This window comes from Zalophus californianus, chromosome 12, assembly GCF_009762305.2.
Source record: "Zalophus californianus isolate mZalCal1 chromosome 12, mZalCal1.pri.v2, whole genome shotgun sequence".
Taxonomy (NCBI): domain Eukaryota; kingdom Metazoa; phylum Chordata; class Mammalia; order Carnivora; family Otariidae; genus Zalophus; species Zalophus californianus.
The window spans coordinates 95353073-95377702 of record NC_045606.1 but is presented as its reverse complement, the minus strand read 5'-3'; the positions used below and the strand labels follow the sequence as shown (position 1 = coordinate 95377702).

At 48.6% G+C, this 24630-nt stretch overlaps 1 protein-coding gene across 4 annotated transcripts in view; it reads right to left on the bottom strand.

The window, feature by feature from the left end:
• ARHGEF5 (Rho guanine nucleotide exchange factor 5) overlaps positions 1–24630 on the bottom strand; it is a 34714-nt gene that overhangs the window by 7452 nt on the left and 2632 nt on the right. For 2 of the 4 annotated variants that reach the window (XR_003516355.2, XR_003516356.2), the window contains exons 2-16: positions 17495–20657; positions 16869–16926; positions 16380–16444; positions 15922–16175; positions 13278–13438; positions 12597–12749; positions 12219–12348; positions 11874–11948; positions 11331–11420; positions 10047–10204; positions 9292–9453; positions 7753–7823; positions 6057–6161; positions 4340–5317; positions 3873–3912 (exon numbers count right to left, since the gene is read on the bottom strand). Coding sequence is in view for 2 of the 4 variants with exons in the window: in XM_027573178.2 (XP_027428979.1) it covers positions 5160–5317; positions 6057–6161; positions 7753–7823; positions 9292–9453; positions 10047–10204; positions 11331–11420; positions 11874–11948; positions 12219–12348; positions 12597–12749; positions 13278–13438; positions 15922–16175; positions 16380–16444; positions 16869–16926; positions 17495–20645 (4791 nt within the window). In the remaining 2 variants the exon portion in view is untranslated. Of the gene's footprint in view, positions 1–3215; positions 5318–6056; positions 6162–7752; positions 7824–9291; positions 9454–10046; positions 10205–11330; positions 11421–11873; positions 11949–12218; positions 12349–12596; positions 12750–13277; positions 13439–15921; positions 16176–16379; positions 16445–16868; positions 16927–17494; positions 20658–24630 lie in introns of those variants that run through there. The other 2 variants (XM_027573178.2, XM_027573180.2) reach the window with 1 other exon arrangement.

Here is a 24630-nt window from a genome sequence, read left to right as displayed (position 1 = left end):
ATTGCAGCTTATGTCATCCCTTTCATCAACTTCTATCCAGTGCATCCTTCTCTCCAGCTTGGCACCCTTGTCCCAAGCCATATTCCTGCAGCTTGCCAGGACTGCAATCTGTTTTTAGGCACCCACTGAGAACTTCCAACAATAATAAGCATCTTAGGTTTCCAAGCATTCCTATTTGTCCACTTGTTTATTTCCCCTTCTTGCTCATTATTCAGTTTGACTTTTCTATTAATTCCTTTAACTCCTAATTGAACTGGTGAAATCAGGTACATTTTCACACCCAGTGAATAAAAAAAATGTCCCCAGCACCAATTTAAAGGACCAATGTTTTTAAAAAAATATTTTAGATATTCATTTTTCTTGATTTTCAACTGGAAAATTCCATCTCTTTTCCCCGTTTGTTAAAGCCAGTTTTATTTTATTTCAAGGAGAAAGCCCATGAATTTCTATATGAATTTCATCTTTTAGTAAAGATCCTCTTGTGTCCTCTCCTACCCTAAACAGCCACCTCTTTACACACACACATACACACACACACACACACACACACACACACACACGCATGTGTGCATGTGCGCTCCTGAAACCCTTCATTTCTTCAAGGCCCTGCTGTGCTAGGATGATAAACAGTTATGAAAACCACACCTTATCTATGTTACAGTCTGTTGCCTGGCCCAGCTCAGTTCCATCACCAAATCTGGCTACTAACAATTCCACAAGTCTGAGCACCACCTCCTCCTCCTGTCCCCAAAATAATCTGCCCACACATACTCTGTTTACTCAATCCTTGCATTTTATGGCAAGTCACCTTCAACCTTTTGTAAGGAGCACAAGCTCAACAGATATTTGCTTAAATCCTAGAGATGAACCCTGGGCTGTGCTGATCCACAGTCGGTAACTGGCTGTGCGATAGCAGGCAAATCATCTCCCCTCTGCAGGCTCCAATGAGACAAGTAAGGGTGTGAGACACAAAGATCTTTAGGGTTCTTTTGACTCCAACAATGGATAAGTCTCTCATCCTCACCACAAATTGATCTCAGTAAGAAAACCCTCTAGAAGTGGCTGGAAGAGTCCCATCCAAGGGTCCCTCCTTCCTCTGCCTTCTGCATTTTCCTTTCTCTCCCTTAGACTGTCTACTTCTCTGATGGTGAAAGTCTCTTGCTGACCTCGTGGACTCTACCACAGTAACTCATGGTCTGTTGCTCACAGCCACCCTTTCCAGAGGAGTATGAACTTTCTCCCTGGTGTTTCGGAGCCCCCTGGTCTGTGAGCCGACTTAGAACCTCTGGAATGAAGTGGAATAAAGTGACTCGGCTCCCACTCTCCTTCTGAATTTCCATCTGCATTGTTCAGAGATAATTGCCCTCTGAGAGGCCTGGTTAAACTGCCAGGAAAATATTTATCTGCTCACTGGTGCTCCTGGGGAACTCTGTGGGCCAGACTCAGGCCCCTCCCTGTAGCAGGCTCTGCCCTCAGGCCCATGACTCATCCTCCAAGCAGCAGGGATCAGTAGTCACTCCCTTGGAGCTCCTTCACCAGCTTGGAAAACGTTTATAGCACACACCAACCCAGCTCCTTTCCTCCACACATTCCCTGTTCACAGGCCACCCAGAAAGAATAAACACCCTCATCCACTCACCTGCATTCCCCAGTCTTCTTTGTGCCTGGAGCCTCGTTTTTGCAATCCTCCCGGGGAATTCAGCAGAATGAATGGATGCTTTTGCCTCACCCTCTTCTGAGGAATAGGCTAGAGAAATGCCCACTCCGTAATTGCCATTTAAAATGGGAGGGTTGGAGGAAGTGGGTCAAAAACTTTTAAGTACAGAGAATGTTCTCAGCACATTTGAATCATGACTTGAGTTTGGCATCGGTTCCTCTTTAGCTCATTTGCCTGTAACCTTTGGCCTCCCTGCACACGTGATTTCAGAGTTTAAAGATTACATTAAACAACAGCTTTGGAGTTGCTGTAATCATGTAGCTACCGAGTCATGTTTACAGCAAATGCAGCTCTAGGGTCACTGAGCCTGTTAGTGATAGAACCAAATCACCACCACCAAAACACATTAATACAGGGGTTTGAAAAACCACATACAAACATGCACACAAGTCTTAACGATGTGTCTTAGGGTGGGTGGGTGAGAAACAGGTGTGTCTGTAAAGGGCCACTATACCAAAATACTGGATTTCTAATTTAACTTCCTTAACCAGAAGAGGCCATGATAAGGGGAGTAGCGCTTAATACTTAAAAGCATACAGTCTACTATGGGTAGAGCAACGTGAGATCCCAAAGAAAACTGGGCTCATGTCAAGGGGATAAATATATGTATGAAAGAAGGGGAGCCAGAGAGTATAATTTCCTTTAGATTTTTCAAAGGCTTTTAGACAACTCCTAGTCCAAAGACTAAAAAAAAAAAAAAAAAAAAAAAAATTTTTTAAATCAGTCATTATGGGACCAAAAGCCATTTTGCTTTGAATCATGGATGTAGTAGTTGTTTAAGAGACAGAAAGAAAACAAAATTAGGGGAAATAACTACATCTCAAACCGTGAGCCTTCCAGATATTAACATGTAGGCTGATATTACTAAAATCATTATAAATGACCATGACAGAGCAAATGGCACACAATAAAAATCTTAAGATCATAGTTAACTGTAAGTGAAAAGTTGATAGTGAAAATAAACTTTAAGGAAGAGCTAAGCTGTGTTACTGGTAAAAGTGACAGATGGAAATTCAATGTGTTCAAGGGCACGAAGGAAATAATTCAGCATAAATCTATGTGATGCTAAGCTCCAAGCGTGTTACAATTCAGAAAGGGACCATAAAGAACTACTGTTGATCTCTCCTGAAGACACTACCCTTGGGCATGGTTTTGCTTAAAAAAAAAAAAAAAACCACCCCCGAACCAAAACACTGTATATTCATACATGCCTCAAATGCCATTCTGTCCAAAAAGTGTTGGTAAATGGTTATTTTCACAATCTCTTACAAGAAATTGCTGTTTCTAAGACAGTGATGCCAATCAGAATTAAAGAATAAGTTGAGTTAAATTCAGAAATCCAAAGAAAGAAGAAACAATTAAGTAGAACTGTACCCAGTTCTCTAAAACCCAAAGTATAGGAAATTTAGAAATTCAACTGAGTAGAGATGACTCATATCTAAGTTCTTGTTTGTTTCATTTTTGTTTTTAAAACCAAGGATCTAAAGACAGGGAGAAACCAATTGTCTTTTAATTTCCTGGATTAGGGGGAAGAGTAACCCAATGAAATGAATACATATTAAATATCTAAAGACAGTTTCAGTCTTACAGATGTCAGCTTCAAAGGCACTCAGAAAGCCTTAGCAACTTCACACAAAGAAACAGTCATTCAACCAAAAAAAGTTATTTGCCTGTGTATCATTCAGAAGTTTTCATTTTACCTCTTTGGGAAAATAAGGGAGAATTTGCCTATAAAATATAAGGTTGGATATAGCTCTGTTTGAGCCATATGGCCAGTATTCAAATGCTGGTTTGAACAAATAATTTGGATTATATTAATTATTATTGCTATTAAGGAGCACCACTTGTTAGTTTACATACAATATATACATATTATATCATATATTAATAACAAAAAGCTGGCTTTATGAAAATAGTGACTTCAACTGAACTTCTCTAAAACCATCCCCATTTTAGATTTTTTAGTAGTGTTAACTTGTTTAGGATAAATGAATATTAGTCCCATCCCAGTTACTATAGTGATAACTTTTCTAAAAATTAAGCAAGCTAACTTACATTTTAGGATGAACAGAAAACAAAATGTGTTATCAAATGTGATACTATCGTGCGGTATCATCAAATGGGTATAGGACAAAGTTTATCGTATTATTCTTACCTTTGCACAAAGCGGCAATGCAATTCTACTTCTGGGCTTCCTAAAAATGAAACAGAGCAGTAGAATGTCCAGGGAAGGACTATAATGATCCAGCTTAAAAGATGACTATACTATTGTATTGAGGGCTCTATATGAGAATTAACATAGAGTGACGCTCCTCAACTGAGAAAGGCAATCCAGTAGGAGATAGAGAATCTTATTTGGCAGTTGGATAGGACTGGTCCAATCCTGTCTTTTACATTTAAGGAAACTGAGACATGGACAGGCTGAATCATGGCAGTGCAGTAAGTGGAGGTGGTCTCTTGACTTGGGTTTCTAGGACTCTTCCATTATACATGCTGCTTTTCACAAAGAGGATGAAATAGCTGGGAAGATACCTTCACCATAATTCAAGTCAAAATATGAAATCGTGAATGCTCTGAGTAGGATTTCCAAATCCATTCCAACTAACCTATGCCTTAACTTACGAGTTCAATAAAAAAGGTTTGAATGGGATTTTCATCACTCATCAATTCCTTCTAAGTCCTTATACAACATCTGAGGCCAAAACAAACAGAAAAACGGCCCAAACTCTTGGAAGTCATAAAGCAAGAGTTGGCATCTGCCATGACCTAGGTACCGTCTTGGTCTCTCGTGGCGCCTAAATCAAATGGCCTGGAATCCTCATGGGATTCCATGTTCTGTACCTTGTTCAGCGCTCAGGAGTCTGAGAAGAAAACACTCAGAGAAGTGCCAAATTTATTAGAGTGAGAGTACTACCCTCACATTGCCACCAACACAGATCCCAGAGATGCATTCCCTGACCCCACACCAATAATTATGGAAAATCTCTCAAGTTGGAAGATACCTTAGAGGTCACCTGGTTGACCCTCTCATCTGATGTGCTAATCTCCCTTAAACATCTCCCTCTAGTGGACTGAGGTCAAATTCTGTTTAACTTGTAGCCATGATGGAAACTTTGGTCAGCCCTGAATCTGCACCCGGGAAACAGAATATTTAAGTACTATACGGTAGTAGAGGTAAAGTTCCTTGGCTTAGGCCCCATTTGTCTGTTTTCTTATGAGAAAAGGTTCTCGGAATCCAGTGCAAAGTCCCTCAAAATCCCTCCACCAAGCACAAAGCACAGAAAGGAGGTTTGAGACTAGCAACTGGTAGCTTCATTTTGTCCTCGAGTTTTCAGAAGATCTACTTCTTGGTCCACAGAAGGCCTCTGTTGCTGGGTTCTGGGGCCAGCCCTTTCCAGGAACGTCTTGACCTTATGCTCAGGGAATTCCTCCCAGAAAATAGCTAGGTCTGCTGTTCCACCAGCTGTAGCTTGGCAGTCTTGACTCGGTGGGCTTCCTTCAGGTTCCGCGCACGGACCTCTGGGTTGGAAATGAACTCTACTTGCTGCACAGGGAACCAGCCTCGCTCCCCGTCTGACAGCCGCATGCCCTCCAGCCAGCCTAGGAACACAGGGAGGGTGGGGAGAAGAATTACCTGGGACAGACCCATAATAACTCCACTTGGATCTCCTTCCCTAAAACTTTTCTGAATGGTAAGGCTGAAAGGACTGGAGAGGCCCCGGCATGGGAAATCCAGCCTCCCATTGTGTTAGCCCTGGCTGTTCTAGGTCTGGCAAGGTCTACAGCTGCCTACTCCTGGGCCTTCTCCACTCTTATGGGCTGAACTGCGTTCCCACAAAATATATATTGAAGTTCTAACTGCAAGTGCCTCAGAATGTGACCTCATTTGGGAATAGGGTTCTTGCAGGTGTAATTAGTAAAGTTAAGATGAGGTCATTCTTGAGAAAAGTGGGCCTTAATCCCATATGACTGGTATCCTTATAAAAAGAGTGAAATCTGAATACACACACACACACACACACACACACACACACACACACAAGGAAGACAGAGGTAGAGACTGGAATTAGGCTACCACAAGCCAAGAAATACCTGCGGCCACCAGAAGCTAGAAGAGACAAGGAAGGATCCTCCCCAAGAGGTGTCAGAAGGAGCATGGCCCTGCCAACACTTTGATTTTGGATTTATGGCTTCTAGAACCATGAGAGAATACACTTCTATTGTTTTAAGGCACCCCATTTGTGGTACTTTGTTATGCAGCCCTAGGAAACAAATACATTCACCTACAGTATCCCACCTCCAACGCCCAGCTTACTCACTCATGGATTCTCCCCCTTACCATCGCTGCTTTGCTGAGTCACCATCACCACATCTGCTTTCTCCAGTGCCAATTCGTCATTCTCTCGGGGTTTGTAGGCTCGAAGGCACTGTACTTGTGGGGAGTCTTTGGAAGAGCAGAGTGTGAAGAGAGGTTAGGAAAGGCAAGGGACTGGAACACTGAGGGGGGGTTACAGGGGGCGGTTGGGAGGACTCGGGAGAAAGTTCAGGCTTTAGAAAGTTACAGACAAATGAGACAATCAGAAAAATCTTCATCCTCAACCAAGAAATGGTCGAAAAGGAAATGGAAATACCAAAACAGAAATGAATCAAAAATTCTATTTCTCCAGGGAAGATGAACTGAGAAATACGTTGTGACCATCTTCAGTGACTCATTATTACGAATACTCAAAGTCTGCTGAAGACCCATCTTCCCTCTGTAACTTTCCCTGACTCTATAGTCCTCAATGGATTCTGAATTCCTTTAAAACTAATTGTCCAGGCCAAATCATTTGCCTCTTATCCAACTGCTCTGTGTGTGTGTCCTGCCTCCCCAAACAGATTGTAAAATCTGATTCTGTAACTCATTCTTCATTTCCTTCCCAGTACCAGATGTGGGACTGGAAGAGATGCAACCGTGGGGCTCCAGGTGTGACCTAAGTAAGGTGCCTAATCCCCTATAGCTTCAGTTTCCTCACTTGTAAACGACTGGGTTGATCAAGATGATTCCTCAGGAAATTCTGGATTTTCTCTATCTCAGTATTTTTGTGAACCAGAGGAAATTTCCATAGTTTTAAAGCTCAAGATAACAGGCCTCAGAGGACTCCTGACCCACAAGCATTCCATCTTACATGGGTTTATCGCTCTTTCTACACTACCACACTTCACTGGTTCCCTCTGAAAACAAACAGAATTATTATCTGTATTTCTTTTTCTAAAGCTTATCTCCTTCTGCCACTTACAAGATGACAGAAAAGGAGGAAGCATCATCATCTTGCCTTCCTTCCAACTGGGGAAGTAAAGGCCAGCAGACGGGTCACGTAGCAAGCAAGTTAGTAGAACTCAGTTTACAGCCTGGTTCTCCTACTTCATGTTCCAAGGTTCCTTGTATTTGTTTGTTCTTTTGAGTTACCGGTGTTCCTTTGAGTTCAGTTCCTCTCTGGATACCAATTAGGGAATTCTTACTGGGACTTATATGAGACCCAGAAATCCGGGCTTCACATGAATGCAAGACACATTCATAACATGCGTGTGTGTCTGTGGCTACCTGTGGGTACCCGGCAGCCTGGGCTAAGGGCCGTGGTCTCAGGTCATTCTGTAGAGGAAAGGGTGTGGTTAAGACAAACCTACTTAGGTTGCTATTCTCCCACAACTCCCACTCCAGCCCTACTTTCTCCCCATATTTCCCCAAGACCTTGAAGCAGGTGAAATCTAAGCAAAATAATAGCAAGATAGACTTAAGGGGACAAATATTGAAAAAGAGAAATTATTGCCCAAGGGAGGAAGTAGATGGAGAAGGAGGCAGTACCATTGTGGTGAGTAGTTTTAAGTGGATCATCTCAGGTGCTTAAGCTCCAGTGCCCAGACCTCTACTCTAAAATTCTGGATAGAAGCCTTAAGTGGGAGTCTCTGAGTTAGCACCCAGCCTCTTAAACTCCTACCTCCAAAGGTGACTTCCAGCCCTGCCATTTTTCTCTCCCTTTTACCCCCTCACTCACCATAACACTCCAGGAGGTCCAACTCCTCTCTGGGCATGGCCAAGGCTGAGATCCATCGAAGCTTTTCACTTCTGAGAAAACAAAGCAGGGTCAATGCCGTGACTGCAGCTCTGGGGTGTAGGATGAAGGCCAATGATGGGGAAGGAAAATGACTGTGGGAGAGACTTGTCTGGTTCAAAAAGTCTAGTTCAAGGACATCTCGGACAAAAGTCAATGGGACTTTGCTTGCTTGGAAACATAAGATCTTGAAATGTATGTAATTGTGTTTATCACCCTTTATTTTTCTCCTTCTCTCTCTAAGCTTGTCCTCTTAATGGTGTATCTTTCAAGTGGGGGCATAATGTCAACTGTCGATTATATATACATGAGATTTCCCATTTTGTACTGAGCAAAATGTTCATCTCAGTTTAGATACCCTCTACCACTTTGCAGAATTCTCGATACTCTATTGCCCACCTTCCTTCCATCAGATATCTCAGAGATGAAAATTATTTTGTGATCATAAAATATATCTACTATTTTTTGGGTCATGCAATATAACCCAAACTTATTTTGTAGTTATCTGAAGGATTTTGTATTATGTTGGCCTCTGCTTCCAAAAACACTGGAGTAATTGAGAGCTGACACTATTTCTATTCCAGGAAGATGCTACCCAAAACACTAAACAAAGAACATGAGTCTGTATCTGATTACTTGACTTTGGTGACACTTTGTATACAAACCCCTATATCAGCCCCTATGTTCCATAAGTGAAGACAGGCATGGTTGATCCCACCCTGAGGTGTCTTCCAAGAGACAAAACTGAAAAGTGTCTACAAAACAGGGATCCTTGGACCATTTGGTGTCGTGTCAAACTTTGTAAAGAAGAGGCTTCTTATATCTCTTATACCAGCAACAGCAGCTATAGCCCTGTAGTTGTTCATTTTCGGCACTGTGTACCAGGGTTTACAGGTATTATTCTTTAATACTCTCCAAAATGTACGTATCTCTGTGGGAACGTATTTGTTATTATTGTTACCATTAAAAAGATGAGCATATCAAATTTCTCAACACTATAGATGTCTGCTCAACAGAGGACTGGGTTGGAAGGTGGGAGGAAGGCAAGCTAAAGACACCTCATTGCTTGCCTTTTTCACATAGATGTCCACCAGCCTTTGGCACTGAAGAGTTTCTGGCTCATACAACATGGCCATTCACTCGGGGACATCAGTAACTCAATTCTTTAGTTACTTCATACCAGCCCATCTCCCTTCCGTTGTCTCGCAGACTTTGTCCCTCTTGACTGAAGAGCATAAAATAGATGCTGGACTTTGGTAGCAACTCTGTACCTTTTCCTACCCCATCTCTTGCAAGTTGTCTATTAGCTCTAAGAGTTTGAGTTTGGGGTTCCCTATGGATGCCCTCCAGTCCAGAATAGGATAAACAGTGCTATGGCTGTTTTCTGAGCACATTTTCGACCCTGGCCCCGCTTCCTTCCCAGGATTTCCTCTGCTCCTCCCTCCCTCCCTTCCCCAGCTCCTCTGCCCAGCCCCATCTCACTGGGTCTCAGTGCTGAAGAGGAACTCAGCCTGGGTGCCCTGCGCGTTGTGCAACAGGAAGAGTCGGAAGAGGTTTTTGTGAGGTCCGTGTAGCTTCATTTCACACTTTTCCCCTCGGATGGAGGAGAAGGGAGCATGGTCAAATACCAGGAATCGGCTACCCCTGTAAAACACAAGGTTTGTCAACCCGATTCTACAACTGTTACACTTCATCCACCCTCCTGTCTTTGGATTCAAGATCCCTGTCCTTTGCAGCTTGCAAATTCTCATAAAAACCACAAGATGGAGCCACCTTGCTCCCAAGATGTTAGCTACAGGGTCCCCAGGGATTTGTCACCAATCTGACAAACCACACGTGCAATGAACACTTCACCACTTTGAAGAGTTGGAGAGAGAGAACCAATATAAATTTTCTAAGGCCCTGCGGACCAAAGAGTGAGCATCTGGAATTGGCTAAGAACGTCTAGACTAAGGCTGAGTCTAGCCCAAATACGCGGATGTGAGAATGTGGTCTGCTAGTCTGCTACATTTTGCTCTGCGTCTGTAACAGAGTACAAGTCCTGCCATGTGATCTCATGACAGAATTTGGCGGGACCCCCTCTCTTTCTCTTCTCTAGGCCGTGAGCCGCACTCCATGGGTCGAGCCATCGAGAAGGGCTCCTCCGGGAACATGAGCTTTCTCTGCCCCTTTGAGTCCTGCCCCCTGCCTCATCCCACTCCCCTCTGGCACTCCGGCCTCCCATTCTAGTCACTGACTCTCGGGGCCGGGACAGCAACAGACAGTCATTGAAGAGATGCAGGTGCACTGGACGCGTGTTCAGTTTCCTTCGCAGCCCCGGGGACAGGCTGAACTCCAGGGCCGTCAGCTCTCCACTCTTCACCAGCCAGCGTGACTGCGAGATGAGCGGGAAGATCTGTAGCGCGGGGAAGACAGAAAAGGCAGTGTCGCCGACAGGGCAAGCGTGAGCCTTCCTCAGTCCTGCCCTCCCCACCGTGCCTCTTCCTCATGAGTCCCACCACCGACGCTCACCTCTTCCACAGCCTCCTTCCTTCTCATAACCCATCCGCTTAGACTGTCTCTCTCAGAGCCCTCTCCCTACCACCGTCTACCGCTGTGCAGCTCCCGTGTCCACAGCTCGGGCAAATGGCAGGTGCCTGTGGTTCAACCCAGGACAGGGACTACGTGAGAAAGCTCAGGCCAGGAAGCCCGAACCGAAGGGGGACTGGCAGACCCCCGTTAGGGCCTGCGAGGGTAGCGGGCAGGGAAGAAGACACAGTGTGTCTTAGGAGGTAAAAGATCTGGGCAGCTCTGACATCTGTTCTTTCTCTGATTATAACCAGAGACCTGAGAGGAGCCTGTGGAGTCATATGTGGGAATGAGACTAAGGAGGACTCGGTGGGGTCTGCGGGGAGCTGGAAGTTGGGTAAAGACTACAATTAACATGTGGATCAGGGATTTTCCCGCTCTTTGTGGGAAGGAAGGGTGGTATCTGCTCTGAGGTGGAATTTGAATGCAGAATGTTTATTTACATATGTATTTTGATGGGAGATCTTGGCCCTGTATTTGGAATTAATTTCATATTGCTTCGGTCAAACTCGGTGAAGACTTGATAAAATACTGAATGATTTAAGCACCAAATGTTCTCCCTCACCAGCCCACTTCCCAAATGCACTCCCTCCCCCTCAGGTAACCCCCCTCGGGGGACCACTGGCCTTTATTTCCCACATATCCTTCGAGAGTTTCTCTAGGTATACACAAGCAAACACAGACACAGAGTTGTGTGCTCCTACTTCTTCACCAAAGATGATATGCCATAATAAACAAAAGTCTGTGTCTATCCTTTTTCACTTAATAATTTATCATGGAGACTGAAGCAGGCCTCTGGGTGTCCCAGAAACAGGACAGAAGAGAAGGTGGGCAGAAGTAAGGGCAGAGACCGAGACAGTGCGAGCAAGATGGTTCTACGTTAGAGGGTGACCTGTGGGTGATGCTAAAGTGAAGCTTCACAGGTGGGGTGTGGGTGCCAGAGACCGACTCACTTTGCACTCAAACTCAATCTTCTGGCTCAGGTAGATGAGCTCCTCTGTCCGTCGCATCCTCTGGACATTGTTATTGCAGTCCCGGATCAGCTGAATGTCGAGCAGGGTGAGGAGAGAGGAAGAGCACTGTGTTAGAGGCTTTGACCTTGGAGTCCCCTGCAAGAAATCTGGAGGTTGGTTGTGACAGCCTCTGGTTTTTTTTTCTGGCAGGTTAGGATTGCGTGAAGGCAGCATCAAATTGAAGTTCTAGGCCTCTGGTATACCTTGTATGATCTGTCAGGATGTTCCTGGGTGGAGTGAATGTGAGATTTAATCTGGGGACGTACATAGTCCCTTGGTGTGGAGCGTCCTCCGTGTGGGAAGGAGGCTGGGCAGGGGATGGGGGGGGTGGGGAGGGTGTCTGGAGGTTTGGTGGGTGCACTGAGGTAGCTGAGCAATCCCATTAGCACAGTCCTGTGCTCTCTGGAGTCACGGGCCTTTGCAGAAGAAGAATTCTCTGTGAAGGCCAATCAAGGGGTCTGAGTGGGGCTGGTGGCTGCTTACCTCCTCCAGCGCATGATGTGCCTTTGTGGCCTCTGCTTCCTCGGAAGAGCCAGGCTGTGTTCTCTTCAGAATGTTCTACAGAACAAACAGTAGGCAGGAGCCAGATGGAAAGAAGGGATGGGAAAACAGGAAGAGGGAATTGAGGGTCGGCTAATGAAGTCCAGGAACAAAATTTTTGCAGCAAATTCACCCTGAGGAAGAAGGGTGTGGGCAGTGGGGAGAAGGCTCACATCATCCACAGGGTGTGGAAGAGGGGCAAAAGAACGACCAGTCCCGTGCCTTGGGGCTCCCTGAGACTGTCCCTTTCAGGTGAAGGGGAAAGGCCCAGAGAGGGAGCCGCTGTACCTGGAGCAGCAGTTTGAGACGCGTGATGCGCTGGAAGGGCAGGATCAGGAAGGACTTGAGGGAAAGGCGCTGGCAGACGGGGTCGCTCTCCAGCTTCTCCAGGACCTCTCGGAAACTGCTGTTGCTGTTCCTGTGTGGGCAGCGAGCCTCAAGTGAGGAGGGACGTAGGGAGTACTGGGGACACGGGGAAGGCATGGGGAGTAGAGATGCAGTGGAATGTCTATGGTGGGGGCGTCTAAAAGGTGGGTTGGGGCTGGGATCACAGAGCAGGCACAAGAACATGTGCTTTGGGGATACTATTTGGGGTTGGGGTTTGGGAGTTTCAGGGCAAGTTCACTGCAGGGCCCACAGGGGGACTGGATGGGGATCAGGTCTTACAGCAGGCCTTGGAAAGTACGTTCCTGGTAGGTCTGGTTGGTGACATAAGGCAGGTAGACCCGGCGGAAATTGGGAGCATGGTTCAGGATGACATCACACACTTGGAAGGTGAAGATGTTGTTTTCGAAGTTCTCCTCCAGGTCTGAAAGGAACCTGCACAGTATTCACACAAGTCTCCTGAGTGAGCAGTTGGCTGACCCCTGCTATACCTTAAGTTTGTGACTCCTCCTTTCTATTAGTCAGTGACTTCTATTGACTGTCCTTAGCTATGTACCCCTGCTATGCTCTAGAGTTCTCTCCAAGGCAATCCCTAGTTTGCCCCTGATCAAACCCTCTGATCCATATATTCCATTTCCTGTTCGTCTTTTGATTCTGTTCTGGCTTTCTGATCTTCACCTGTTTCCCACAACCTATCTCCAGTGCAGCACCTGCCCATAGTGCATCCCGTCCTCAACCTGGGAATCATTTCCCATCCGTCGATCCATGAATGGATCTATCCCACCCGCACACCCTCTCCTCTTCTTTGCTCTCCCTATTCCCACAGCACTGGAAATCATGAAGGGAGCAATGAGAGGGCAGCTGAAAGAGAGAGAGAGAGAGAGAAAAAAAAAAAAACCAATGGTTTACAGGCTAAAGATACTGAGGCTGAGTGAGTGGTGTTTGGGAGAAGAGGAATCTCACGTGGTGCTGACTTCACGCACGTCCTGTAAACGAGAGAAGAGCCACTGGTATTCCTGGTTGGAAAGGGTGGCCCGCAGTGGGGCTGAGAGCTGGAAATGATCCACGGCCACGTGCAGACTGCGTAGGTAGGAGGCCTCTGACACGATCAGCTCAAATTTGGCCTGGGAGGTTGGAGAGGAGATTAATTTAAAATAGGTATCGAGTCCCCAGTGTATGTGAGCCACTGGGATAACATTCTAGGGGCAGAGGAGGGAACAGGGCAGCTGCTCTCATAGCTCCCAGTCACATCAGAGCCCAACGTGGCATCAGGAGAGGGAAAGAGCACTGGAGGCCAAGGGAAGGGTGTGTACAAGTCCCTACAGGTGTAAGAGAAAAGGATGCTTTCTTTTTTTTTAAGGATCCTTTTTTAAAAAATTTTTTAAAGACTTTTTAATTTATTTGACACACACAGAGAGAGAGAGAGAGAGAGCACAAGCAGGGGGAGCGGCAGAGGGAGAGGGAGAAGCAGGCTTCCCGCGAAGCAGGGAGTCCGACGCGGGGCTCGATCCCAGGACCCTGAGATCATGACCTGAGCCGAAGGCAGTCGCTTAACCGACTGAGCCACCTAGGCGCCCCGAAAAGGATACTTTCAAGAAGCTTAAATAAATGGAGTGTTTTTGAAACCAAGTATTTATACTAAAATAGTGGCAGGAGATGAAGCTGGGGAGGCAAATAGAGAGAGGTCTGGAGGATTGCGAAACAAGGTAAAAAGGTTTGGACTTAAGGCAATGGGAAGACTAAAAAGAGGTTTCATGTAGGGAAATAACTTGATCAGATTTGATTTTTATAAATGTTATTTCTGAGCACGATGTGAAGAAGAGTAGAAGGGGCAAGGGAGCCATGTTAGGAAACTGCCATAGTCATTCCAGGTGACAGATGGAGGTCTGAAGGGCCACAGGGATGGGGAGGGGTAGGCCGGCTTCCTAATTATTTAGGAGGAAGATTTGGAAGAACTTGGTTCTTTGCTGGAAATGGGGCTGAAAGAGCAGCCAGAGTCATAGTGTAATGCCTTGGTTTTTGAGTTTGGTAACTGAGTGAATGGCAGACTCAGTTACTGAGCCAGAGAACTCTGAAAGAGGGACAGGTTTAGGGGATGAAGGTGATCTGGGGTTTGAGGAGAAATGGGAGGAAGCAGGATATTTGCCCCTCAGGGGCTACTGGAGCCAGTGTGGAAGGACCATCACGAGATGTGCTGCGTGGTTTAATGGAGATGGTCCAGCACTTGAGAACTTATTTGGAGGTTCCAGCAGGGGGCGCCATGGCTCACGGCCCGGTCCTCCTCCAGCTGGGCTGCTCATGCTCTTCATCCAAGCACGCAATTCAAGTAGATGGAGGGACAGAAAGAGAAAGAAGACACACACACACCTGGGTGATGACCCTCGCATACAACAACACTGAACTGGGACACAAGGTACATTTGAGTATTGGTTCCAACATTCACTGACTATATGACTTTGTGTGGCTCACTTAACCTCACTGAACCTCAGGTTTTTCTGTCTTTTTGTGTAGGTACAATGACCTCCATGTCACAAAGATGTTGTGACAGTCAAAAGAAATGGGGTTGGTGCAAGCACCTTGTAGACCCCAGAAATGCTATTTTATGAAAGGACTATGTGCATAGAAGCATAGAGGCTTCTCAGAAACAGGAGACCAGGGCTGGCCTAGGAGGCCTGGTGGACTTCCCAGTGTTGCTGGAGTTTGCTGAAAGAGAGCTAGGTTTCATATCATCTCCTGTTGTTTGGTTCCATAAGTATTGGGCAGATCATTCATTTTCTGCACATCCTCCATGTGCTTCAGAAGTTGAGGTCAGAATAAGGCCCCCAGGTCTGAGCGTCAAAAATCCTAAACATTTATAGCTGCCTCTGTTTGATTTGTTTATCTCTAAGTCCGTCTGGCCAACATCTGACTCCTTCCCACCAAATACGTCAACATGATTCCATGATGCCTTTCCATGGTGCCATATTATCTTCCCGGGAAGAGAGGTTCTACCCCATATTTCAGATTGATTATTAAGAGAAGCTCTCCATGTGAAACCTGTTAATGGTAATAATGTGACATCAGACAAACAGCCTCTACTACAGTATTGCCACTGGGTGTAAGGACCGAGCCAAGACTGATGGTCATTCCAAAGCCTGTATGAGACCAGTGGACCACAGGACAGCTGCAAGGGACACAGCAAAAAGCCACTCACTTGCCTTGGTGGAAGAGAAAAACTTCAGTGTAGTGTGGAACCCTGGCTGAAGAGGGAAATTTTAGTCTATAGCCTGAAGCAGCTATAGTGAAGGGATTAATTCCACATTCCTCCCAACAGATTCAGGGTCATGGTAACTTTGTGTGAGCCCCAACCAACAACAGGTAGGAGGAAGCAGCCCACGCCCTGCGGAAGCGGGGAGGAAGGCGAGTGCTAACAACCAGAAAGCAATTCACATGCATCAGAGGGGAGACAAGCGATAGCCGTGGCGTGCCCAGAGCGTGCGGTGAGTGGGTGGTGGGGACAGCCTGCTCTTGCCGGTGGTGGTGGCGGCGGTGAGGAGGAAATCAGGATGAGACTCTGCCCTCCCTCCTGTAGGCCCATCCCCTGCCCCGACCCTGCCCCGCTGAGTACCTCTTGCAGTTTTTGATCTTCGTGGGTCATGGAGAGCAGCACGGTGCTATTGCGCACCACAGGGATTTCCTGCCAGAGGGAGCCACTGGAGGCCATGGACAGGCGCTGCAGGTAAGACTCTGAGGAGACCAGGGTCCTCCGGGGCTGCCGGGGAGAGGCGGGCCCGGTCGCCTCTCCCAGGCTGTCCAACCGCTGCTGGCTCTGAATCTCCTTGTTCAGAACCACATCACTGTACTCCTGGTAAAGCAGCTGAGCTACAGGGGCAAAGAGGCGTGGCAGAGGGAGAGAATTAGGGAGACAGGGATGTTGAGGCACAAAGACAGAAGCCACCAAGCTGCTTCTGGCTCTCCAGGAGATTCTCTTCCCTGTAGACATCACAGCCCCACTGAGAAAAGTCATGAGCTCCAGTCTTGGGCAAAATGCCATATGGGTCTATACTTCTGTTTCTAGGTACTTACAGGAGTTGATGAGCTTCGAGCGGCGTCTTGAAAAGCCTCCCATTACCTCCTTTGGTTTTTTCTCCCTGCGGAGGCAAGAAGGGCTCTGGGTGCTTGCTGGCCACTGACGCAGAGAAGCCCCAGGTGACCGTAGATGAGATAGTCTCCGATCTCTGGGCCGTGTGCTGGGATGTGAGGGCTGAATCCCCTCAAGAGGCAAGCTGTAGCCTGACCCACTTTTAGGTAGTTCAGAGCTGTTCTGGATGTCATGTTGAACTTTTAGAGGGGGTTTAGTTCACGGCTAAAGAACCTAGGAGGATGGGAGAGTCAGACCCAGCTGACAGCCAGGTAAGAGAAAAGATGCCCTCATCCTGGACTCCTGGTATACGTCTCTTCCCCTTCCCACCCCTGGAAGACACAGCGTCCCAGAACCCTTGTCAACTAATGGAAGTCTCAGTATCCTAAGAAAAGACAGTCCAAGTGTGCCTGTTAGGAGAGAAGGTGACTCACCGAAAAACAATGGTGTCTGAAGGGCCAAGGGGTTTTTCTACGGCTGGACCTCTTGTATCTAGAAATGGAAATGGTGAAGTCACTGAGATTGTAGAGGGACACTCAGGGAGCCCAGGAAGGTAAGACCTAAAGCAGGAGATGTAGGCGTCTGAGGGAACAGAAGGGCTCAACTGCGAGTCTGTGCAGGAGACCGGTGCCAAGGGAGAATGCAGCTGGGGACACTATTACCAGGCGCGTCCCCATCCCTGGTATCAGATGTGAACTGGACAAGAAGAGGAGGTCTTCGCTACTACTAGGAGGACCTCAAAGAGGTGCTGGTAGCTGGAAAGTATGTGTGTCATGGTGGGGGAGAGGGGGATCATCCACAACCGTCTTGGGAAAAACAGGTGCACAACAAAACACCACCACGGCTGGGTGACCGAGTAGAGGGCAAGGAAGAGGAGCACTACAGGGAGCTCAGAGAGGCTTTCAAGGGCCTCCCTCGTCGTTGACGCGGGGTACGCGGACGAGTGAAGCCACCAGAGGGAACAGTGGAGGCCCTGGGGACAGAAGATGGGTGAGGTGGTGAGAGCTGGAGGAAGCCTGGTCCGACATGAGCGTCACCATGATCCTTGCTCCTTGCTTACCTGAAGAGCCCTCAGGCAAGATGGAAGGTCTGCGCAGGCCTTGCCGGTTCCAGCCCTTGTGCTTACTGGATCCCTCGCCAGGATCTGCAACCTGCCCACCGCTGCTCTCTGGTGGTCTCCCTGGGTCCCGCCTGTGGGGCCAGCTGGATGCCTTTTCCAGATGGGGATGGCTGAGTTTTTCTGACTGCCTTGCTTGGCCTACATCCAACCTCCTCAGGCCACTGGCTCCTTCCTGAGGGGCTGTTCTTCTCCAAGATCCTCTGGCAGGGGCCTCAGACTCTTCTGAGGGTCCTGGTTCAGAGGTGGGTCCCTGGAGCTCCAGACTCCAGTGTGTGGTTGGGGAAGAGGGACTTAGAAGGGTTGCCACGTTGCTGAAAGCCATGCCAGGGGACACTTCCCTCTTGCTCCTGCTGGTGGAGGCTGAAGAGTCTGCTGATCGGCCCATGGCTGGGGGCCAGGAGGTACGTCCAACAGAATGGGGAGTGGGGACTGTCCACTCTTGACAAGCAGGCCTTGGCTTGCCCTGACACCCTGCATTCATGAGTTCTCCCTGAGTGCTCCTACTCCTCCCCCTGGACTTCGGGGGTAACGGGGGTGGTTCAGTGGGAGGATCCATAATAGGGACAGGGGGTAGAGGCTTGTAGATCCTTGGACTACTAGAAGAAGAAACAGAATGGTGGGGCTGGGCCAAATCAGGGGTTGGGGGCAATGGCTTGTTGTATCTCAGCCTGCGGGAGGAGGAGGTCTGAGTAGGGTGGGGAGCGTCCGGGGTAGAGGGCAGAGGACGGTGCTGCCTTGCCACGAGGGAGTCAGGAACTGGGGGAAGTGGGCCTCTGGGGGGGCCATGTAGCCCCGAACCTGGGGCCAATGGAAGAGGATGGCCACATCGCTTCAGCGTGGGAACTCCTGCGTGGAGATGGCTGTCTCTCTCTACCATGGAGGGGTGGACACGCCTCTTCTCTGGGGGAGGAGGGGGCAGAGGCTCATGGATCCTCACATCTACAGAGACAAGGGGTGGGGAAGAGCCATAGGCAGGAGACTCTGGGGCAGAGGCTGAAGTGTGTCGGGAGCCACATGGCTGGGTGCTACAGGGACTACTGGATCTTTCCGGACTTGAAGTGAATTCTTGAGAGTCCTGCCCCAGAGTAGATGAGGAACTAGGGAATTCTGGAATGATCCTGCAGTCCCTACCACTTTTCCTGTCCCTTCTCGGGATCACAGAGCCATAGAGAGCAGGTTTGGGGGCCCTCCAGGGCAACTCTGAATGGGAGAAGGAAAGTGAAAGTCCCAGCAGGTCCGGAGTTGGCTCTGTCCTATGAAAGCCCGGGAAGGAGTTGCTCCTTAGGTGCTGGATAGCCCCTGTAGAGTGGCCTAGGGGGCTCTGAGGGTTGGCCCGGTTGGAGCTGGTGGATATTTCCATGGTGGCCTCTGTAGACAGGAAGCCACGGAGAGCAGCTGGGGGAGTCTCAGAAGCCCCACAGTGAGATGCGTTGTTAGTCCAAAGAGATGCTCTGGAGGTTTCTGGAGAATGTGTAACAAGAGAGGGCTCCCTCCTGGGAGAGGCAACTAGGGGGCTGGCAGATGATGATGTAGTTGTGCTTGGGAAGACATCGGCAGGACTGGAAGGAGCTGAATCTGGTGTCCTTGGAGGAGCTGCTGATGTCCTGGCAGAGACCATCTCAGTCTCCGGGCTGAACACTGCCCCCTTCCCCAGCTCGGATCCCTCCGGCTGGCCATCCTGAGCTGTTTCTTGGTCAGGTGACTCCCCAGCAGGAAAAGAGCCAAGTAAAGAAACTAGCTGGCAGGACAATCCTCCTGGCTCCAGTATAGGAGCTGGAGCTACAGGGGATAGTTCCCCAGCCCTGGGCTCCTTCTGAGTCCCAGGAATACTGGTCATGGGATAACAGGTGTCTAGAAACGCGTCGCAGGGAGACGAGACCTCAGGGGCTACTGGAGCCAGTGTGGAAGGACCATCACGTGCCCCCGCCTCTTCTGTACTTCCCTCTCTGGCCTCTCCCCACAACGGGTCCCCATCCCAATTCCCCGGCTGCTCCTCCTGGCCCTCCACTGACATCCCTTTGCGCTGAAGCCCTCGACCTTCTTGCCTTCCAGTTACTTTCCCTGATCTCCCCGCCGAGCTTTGCTTCTCCTCGTTCTGAGCATCCATGCTCCTCTCCCCTGAGCCCCCTAACTCCCTCTCCCCCTCCTCTCCCTGCTGTAGCTCTCGCTGGCCCAGAGTCTTCCTCTCCTGCTCACTAGAGTGTGGACCTTCCAACTCCCCAGAAAGCCCCATTCTTTCTCCCTGTTTTGCAAGCATCACATCACCTTGTATCTGCTCCTGTTTTTGCCTTTGTTCTCCCTCTGTGCCATTAACCTGCTCCCCCAGCTGTTCCTGCTCCCCTAAACGCCCATCCTCCCCGACAGGTCCTTCCTCCTGGAAGCCTGCTTCTCCTCGTCCCTGCTCCTTCAGCCCCTTGGCCCCCAGGAGGCACATGAGTCCCCCTCTCCCTGGACTTTCTTGTGCCTCCAGAGACTGCAGCTCTTCCCCCTGCCCGACAGAGTCCCCTGGCTGGTGGGTCTCTGCTGGGTGCTCTTCATAGGAAGGCCCAAATCTGGGCTGAGCAGGGGTGTCTGGGAAAGCCTCCTCCTTCTCTTCTGCATGTCCAGTTCCCCCAGTCAAAGACGCGAGCTCTGGTCTGAATTCCATCTCCACTCTGCCATCCAGCTCACCGGATACTGGGACCACGTCTAGATGTTCACCTTGAACAGGGCAGGTCCCAAGCTCTGAGGGAGCCGGTGTCCTTGCGCGTCCATCTGCCACGCTCTGAGGCACTGCCTCCTGGGGCCCTGGGGTGTCCCCTGTCCCCCCCCCAGAGTCTTCCTGGTTGGTTTCCGCACCTGCAGGGGCTTCCCTGGGGAAGGCAGTCATGCTCTCGGCTGCACAGTTATTCACATCCCTTACGTCTCCCTGCTGGGTCTCCGCGAGTCCTCGTCCCTCTGCCCGTGTGGAGGATGGCTCCCAGCCTTCTTGAGCTTCGCGCCCCAAGGTCGCGGTCTGACTGCTTCTCCTGAGAGCTTCCGGGATAACACTGAGCTCTGCTAAGGCAGGGATGGGGGTCGAGGCCCCATGTTGGGGCTCCTCAGCCTCCATCAGGGCTGAGCCCTAAAGAGGAATAAAACACAAAGTTTGTATCACCCTTTTTGCTTCTACCTATCAAAGGGACAGACCATAGAGAGTAAGAGTGAGACATTGCTTTGGTTTCATTTACAGTCATTCTTGGAGATGAAAAATACTCAACAAAGTAAGCAATAGCTTCTATGAAATGTATCACTGATTTATTCACCTAATAAATATTTACCAAGTGACCCCTTTAAGGGCAGGGCATTCAGTGGTAAACAAGACAAACTAAGACTGTGTCCTCATGAAGCCTGCAGTCTTATGGAGGAGACAGATAATAAATGATTAAATTAGAGCGTGAGACCGTTGTCAAAGAGCACGGAGCACTCCCAGGGATCATTACTCTCTAGATTGTATTATGTCATACTGTCTCTCCCTGTCTACTCTCTGGACACCAAGCGTGACTCAGTCCTGTATAACTCCCAGACACTGTGAGTGACACACCCTAGATCCAAAAGCCCAGAGAACGAAGAAGGGGGATCTTCCTCCAAAGCTGCTGAAGGCATGAGAATCAGCCTGGCCGTTGCAGCCAGTGTCCAAGGTACTAAAGTGTAGTGTGATCTCCCTATGCACAGTCTGGACTTGACTCATCTTATTTTCCATAGTATCTAGCAGAGCCTTGTAACTAATTAGCAATTCTGTCTCCCACTATAGAAGCAGCTGTTGTAGGGGCGCCTGTAGTGGCTCAGTCCGTTAAGCGTCTACCTTCGGCTCAGGTCATGATTCCGGGGTCCTGGGATCGAGCCCCATGTTGTCGGGCTTCCTGCTCAGCAGGGAGTCTGCTTCTCCCTCTCCCTCTGCCCCTCCCCGCTCTCTCTCTCTCTCTAATAAATAAATAAAATCTTAAAAATAAAAAAATAATAAAGCAGTTGTTGTAAAGTAGAATGATAACTAGACTTATTAGATTAAACCGTAGTAGACACAGTGGTTACCCCCTTCAGCCAGGTCCATGACACTGTGCTACTCTCCTGAGCTTACTCCCCCCGGCTTCCAGCAACCTTGTGAACTTTTCCCATCAATTCTTAAAAGTTTGACCTTCCCACCTGCCTTCTCACTTCCAGCAGAAAACATCATCCCCTACCTTGCAAAGAATTTAGAAAGCCCTAGAGAGGAACTACTTCAGTTCCTGGCAATTCAGAGCACCCCGAGTTTCGCTCTTTCCCCCTTCCTGCTTTGATGACCCAACAGGTGTCCCTCCCCTTACGCGCCACGTTCTTTAGCTTGTCTTCTCAATCACCTTATGCGATGGATTTTCTCTTCTTCTCGCACCATCCCCGTCTCTGTCGGAACCATCCCTCAACTGAAGCACAGCCATGGCTTTCTCATCTAAACTGTGGAAGGAACTGTTCGTACCTGAGGTCCTCACCTCTTCACATCTCACCCGCCCCCATCCCTGCTTCACTAAGCACCACGCTGCCCACGTCCCCCATGATCGCCCATGTTAACACCAAAGGACACTTAGCGTGGTGGTTCTTGTCGGGATCTGACACGACTGCCTTTAGATAGACTCTTTCTTATTTTTCGTGAGACCACACGTTCCTGGTTTAGCTCCATAAGTTCCTCCAGTCCTCTGACCAGCTGACTGCACTCCCCGCCAGAGACTTACGAGCTCTCATTCACATCACTTCTCCTCTGCAGCATTTATACAATTACAGTTATGTATGTATTTCGATTTATCATCTACCCCAAACAATAGGCGGTAAGCTCCACCAGATCAAGAACTACATCCATCTTGATCGACTGTCTACACCTAGCGCAAAACCTGGTCCATACTCGGTGCTCAATACATGCTTTTCAACGACGGAACAAAATTCTTGTTTCCCGCCCGGCCCACCTTCCCCAGAGCAGATCCGCGGCCAAGTACTGTTGAGCCCACCTCCTACCTATCCCTCGAGTCTGTCCACTTCCGTCCATCCGCACCGCCAGCCCCTGGTGCGCTCTCCGGTCCTCTCTCACCCAGCCCGCTGGCCTCCACACAGCTCCTCTTGCCGTTACCGAGGCATTCTCTGCACTGCATGGGACCGATCCTTCAATGCCCCATTTCTAGTTTAAATTCTCCAGTAGCCTCTGACTGCCACTGAGATGAAACCCAAATATTCAGCCTGGGTTATATGCCCTCCACGCCTGACCTCTGCCTTCCCCTGCAGGGGCCTCAACAGCTCTCAGCACCCCCGCCCCCCACCCGCCATGCCTGTGCTATGGGCCTTCACGTGTACTGCTCCTCTGCGGGGAATTCTCTTCTGCCCCAGCGCACCCTTTGCTTCTCTCACACTCACTGCGCTTATAATTACATATTTAATGTCTCTCTTCTGGGCCAGAGCATGAGTTTCATAAGGGCAGAAACACTGCCATATTAACCGCTCTGTCTCCTTGCCTGCAGCTGACTTTGCCCTCCACAGAGATTTATTGCATGAATGAAGAAGGGAAGAAGACAGCGTTAAGAGCATGCTGTTCAATTTTTACTTCTGCCTTGTATGCATCTTGCTAATTCTCCCCATTGTCATTTTTAGACAATTGTAGAAATCATTTAATTTACTTGAACACCCATTTTCTTATCTTTAACAGGGGTTTAAATTCTTCCTTTGCAAGGATTTCTAATGAAGACTAAGTAACATTAAAAAGTATACTGTTAACTTTGAGGGTCACAGAAGTGTTAGGGATTGCAATTACTGTTGGGGAGAGAGAAAGTATAAAAGAGAAATAGAGGATTTATGAGCTGGAAGGACCTTTAGAGACACATGAGAAGCTCTGCCTCACTTACAGGTGGGGAAACTGGAGGTCCCATAACCTAGACACTTGCTCAAACTACCTAAGCAAATGGTACAGGTGAGCTCAACCCAAAGTCTCCTGCCTGACGTCTACTATAAGCAACCAGGAGCCCAGCTGGGATCAGTTAGCAGGTCACTGGCCTAGAGAAGACCCCGGGGGCCTGTGGAACCCACAGCTGCCCCTGGACCCGCACATTTTTCTTGTCTTCTCTGTGCTTAACGCGGAAGCCTACTACCCAAAACGCCTGCCGTCCCACTGAGCTACTGCACAAGCATACACCTTTACACAAGCATGCCTGCACGAGAACCCAACCACAAACACACACACACACACACACACACACACACACACACACACACACACACACACACAGTAAGCCACCCTTGCTGCTCCTATGCAATAGAGCCTGACATAACCAAACACACAGGTCCCTAGCCACCCTGTAGAGGTGGTGTGTAACAAGTTCCTGGCCACCCCATAGACACAGATACCATCTATATGGGGCAAAGAGCCGTGTCTAACATAAGCATACTTGTGTGGAAGGACTTTTACGTCCTCTTTCAGTTAACTGACACAGTGCATGATTTGCTCCCTATTTCTAGACCTAAGTACAAAATACTATAATCACTAGATGATACTGTGATGCGACCCTATTCTCTCAACCACACGCACCATAAACACTTTCTGAAACTTGCCTCCTACCTGCCTAAGGAGACTATGTGATGTCACCTGAAGTCTCCCCTCACCCACATCTGTATTGTCCTGGCCCTATACCCAAGCACACACTCAAAGTCCTCAAAACAAGCAGCCCCTAAACACATGAGCGTCTGCCTGCTCTATTCAGGCTGTAGCTCCACGCGCCCTGGGGTACGTGGAGATCTTCGGTTCCGTTGGGGTTACACGATGCATGTCTCTCTCCTACAAGCCCACTGACACTATTTCTAACACTGCCTTTATCCATTTGGAAATACTGGTGGTCACCAGATCAGCCACCATTTACCACAAAGGAGGAACGTACCCTATGTCCCCTATATCTGATCCTGTCTTAGGGATCTGGTTGCAATCAGGCATGACCAAAGCTCGAGGAAAGCTGCAAAACATGGTTCCACTCGCATAAAGGCATCAGGAGAGAACCTTTTTGCCTTGCCCATATGTCAGTTACCTTCTCATCTCCTTATCCACCAGGGGT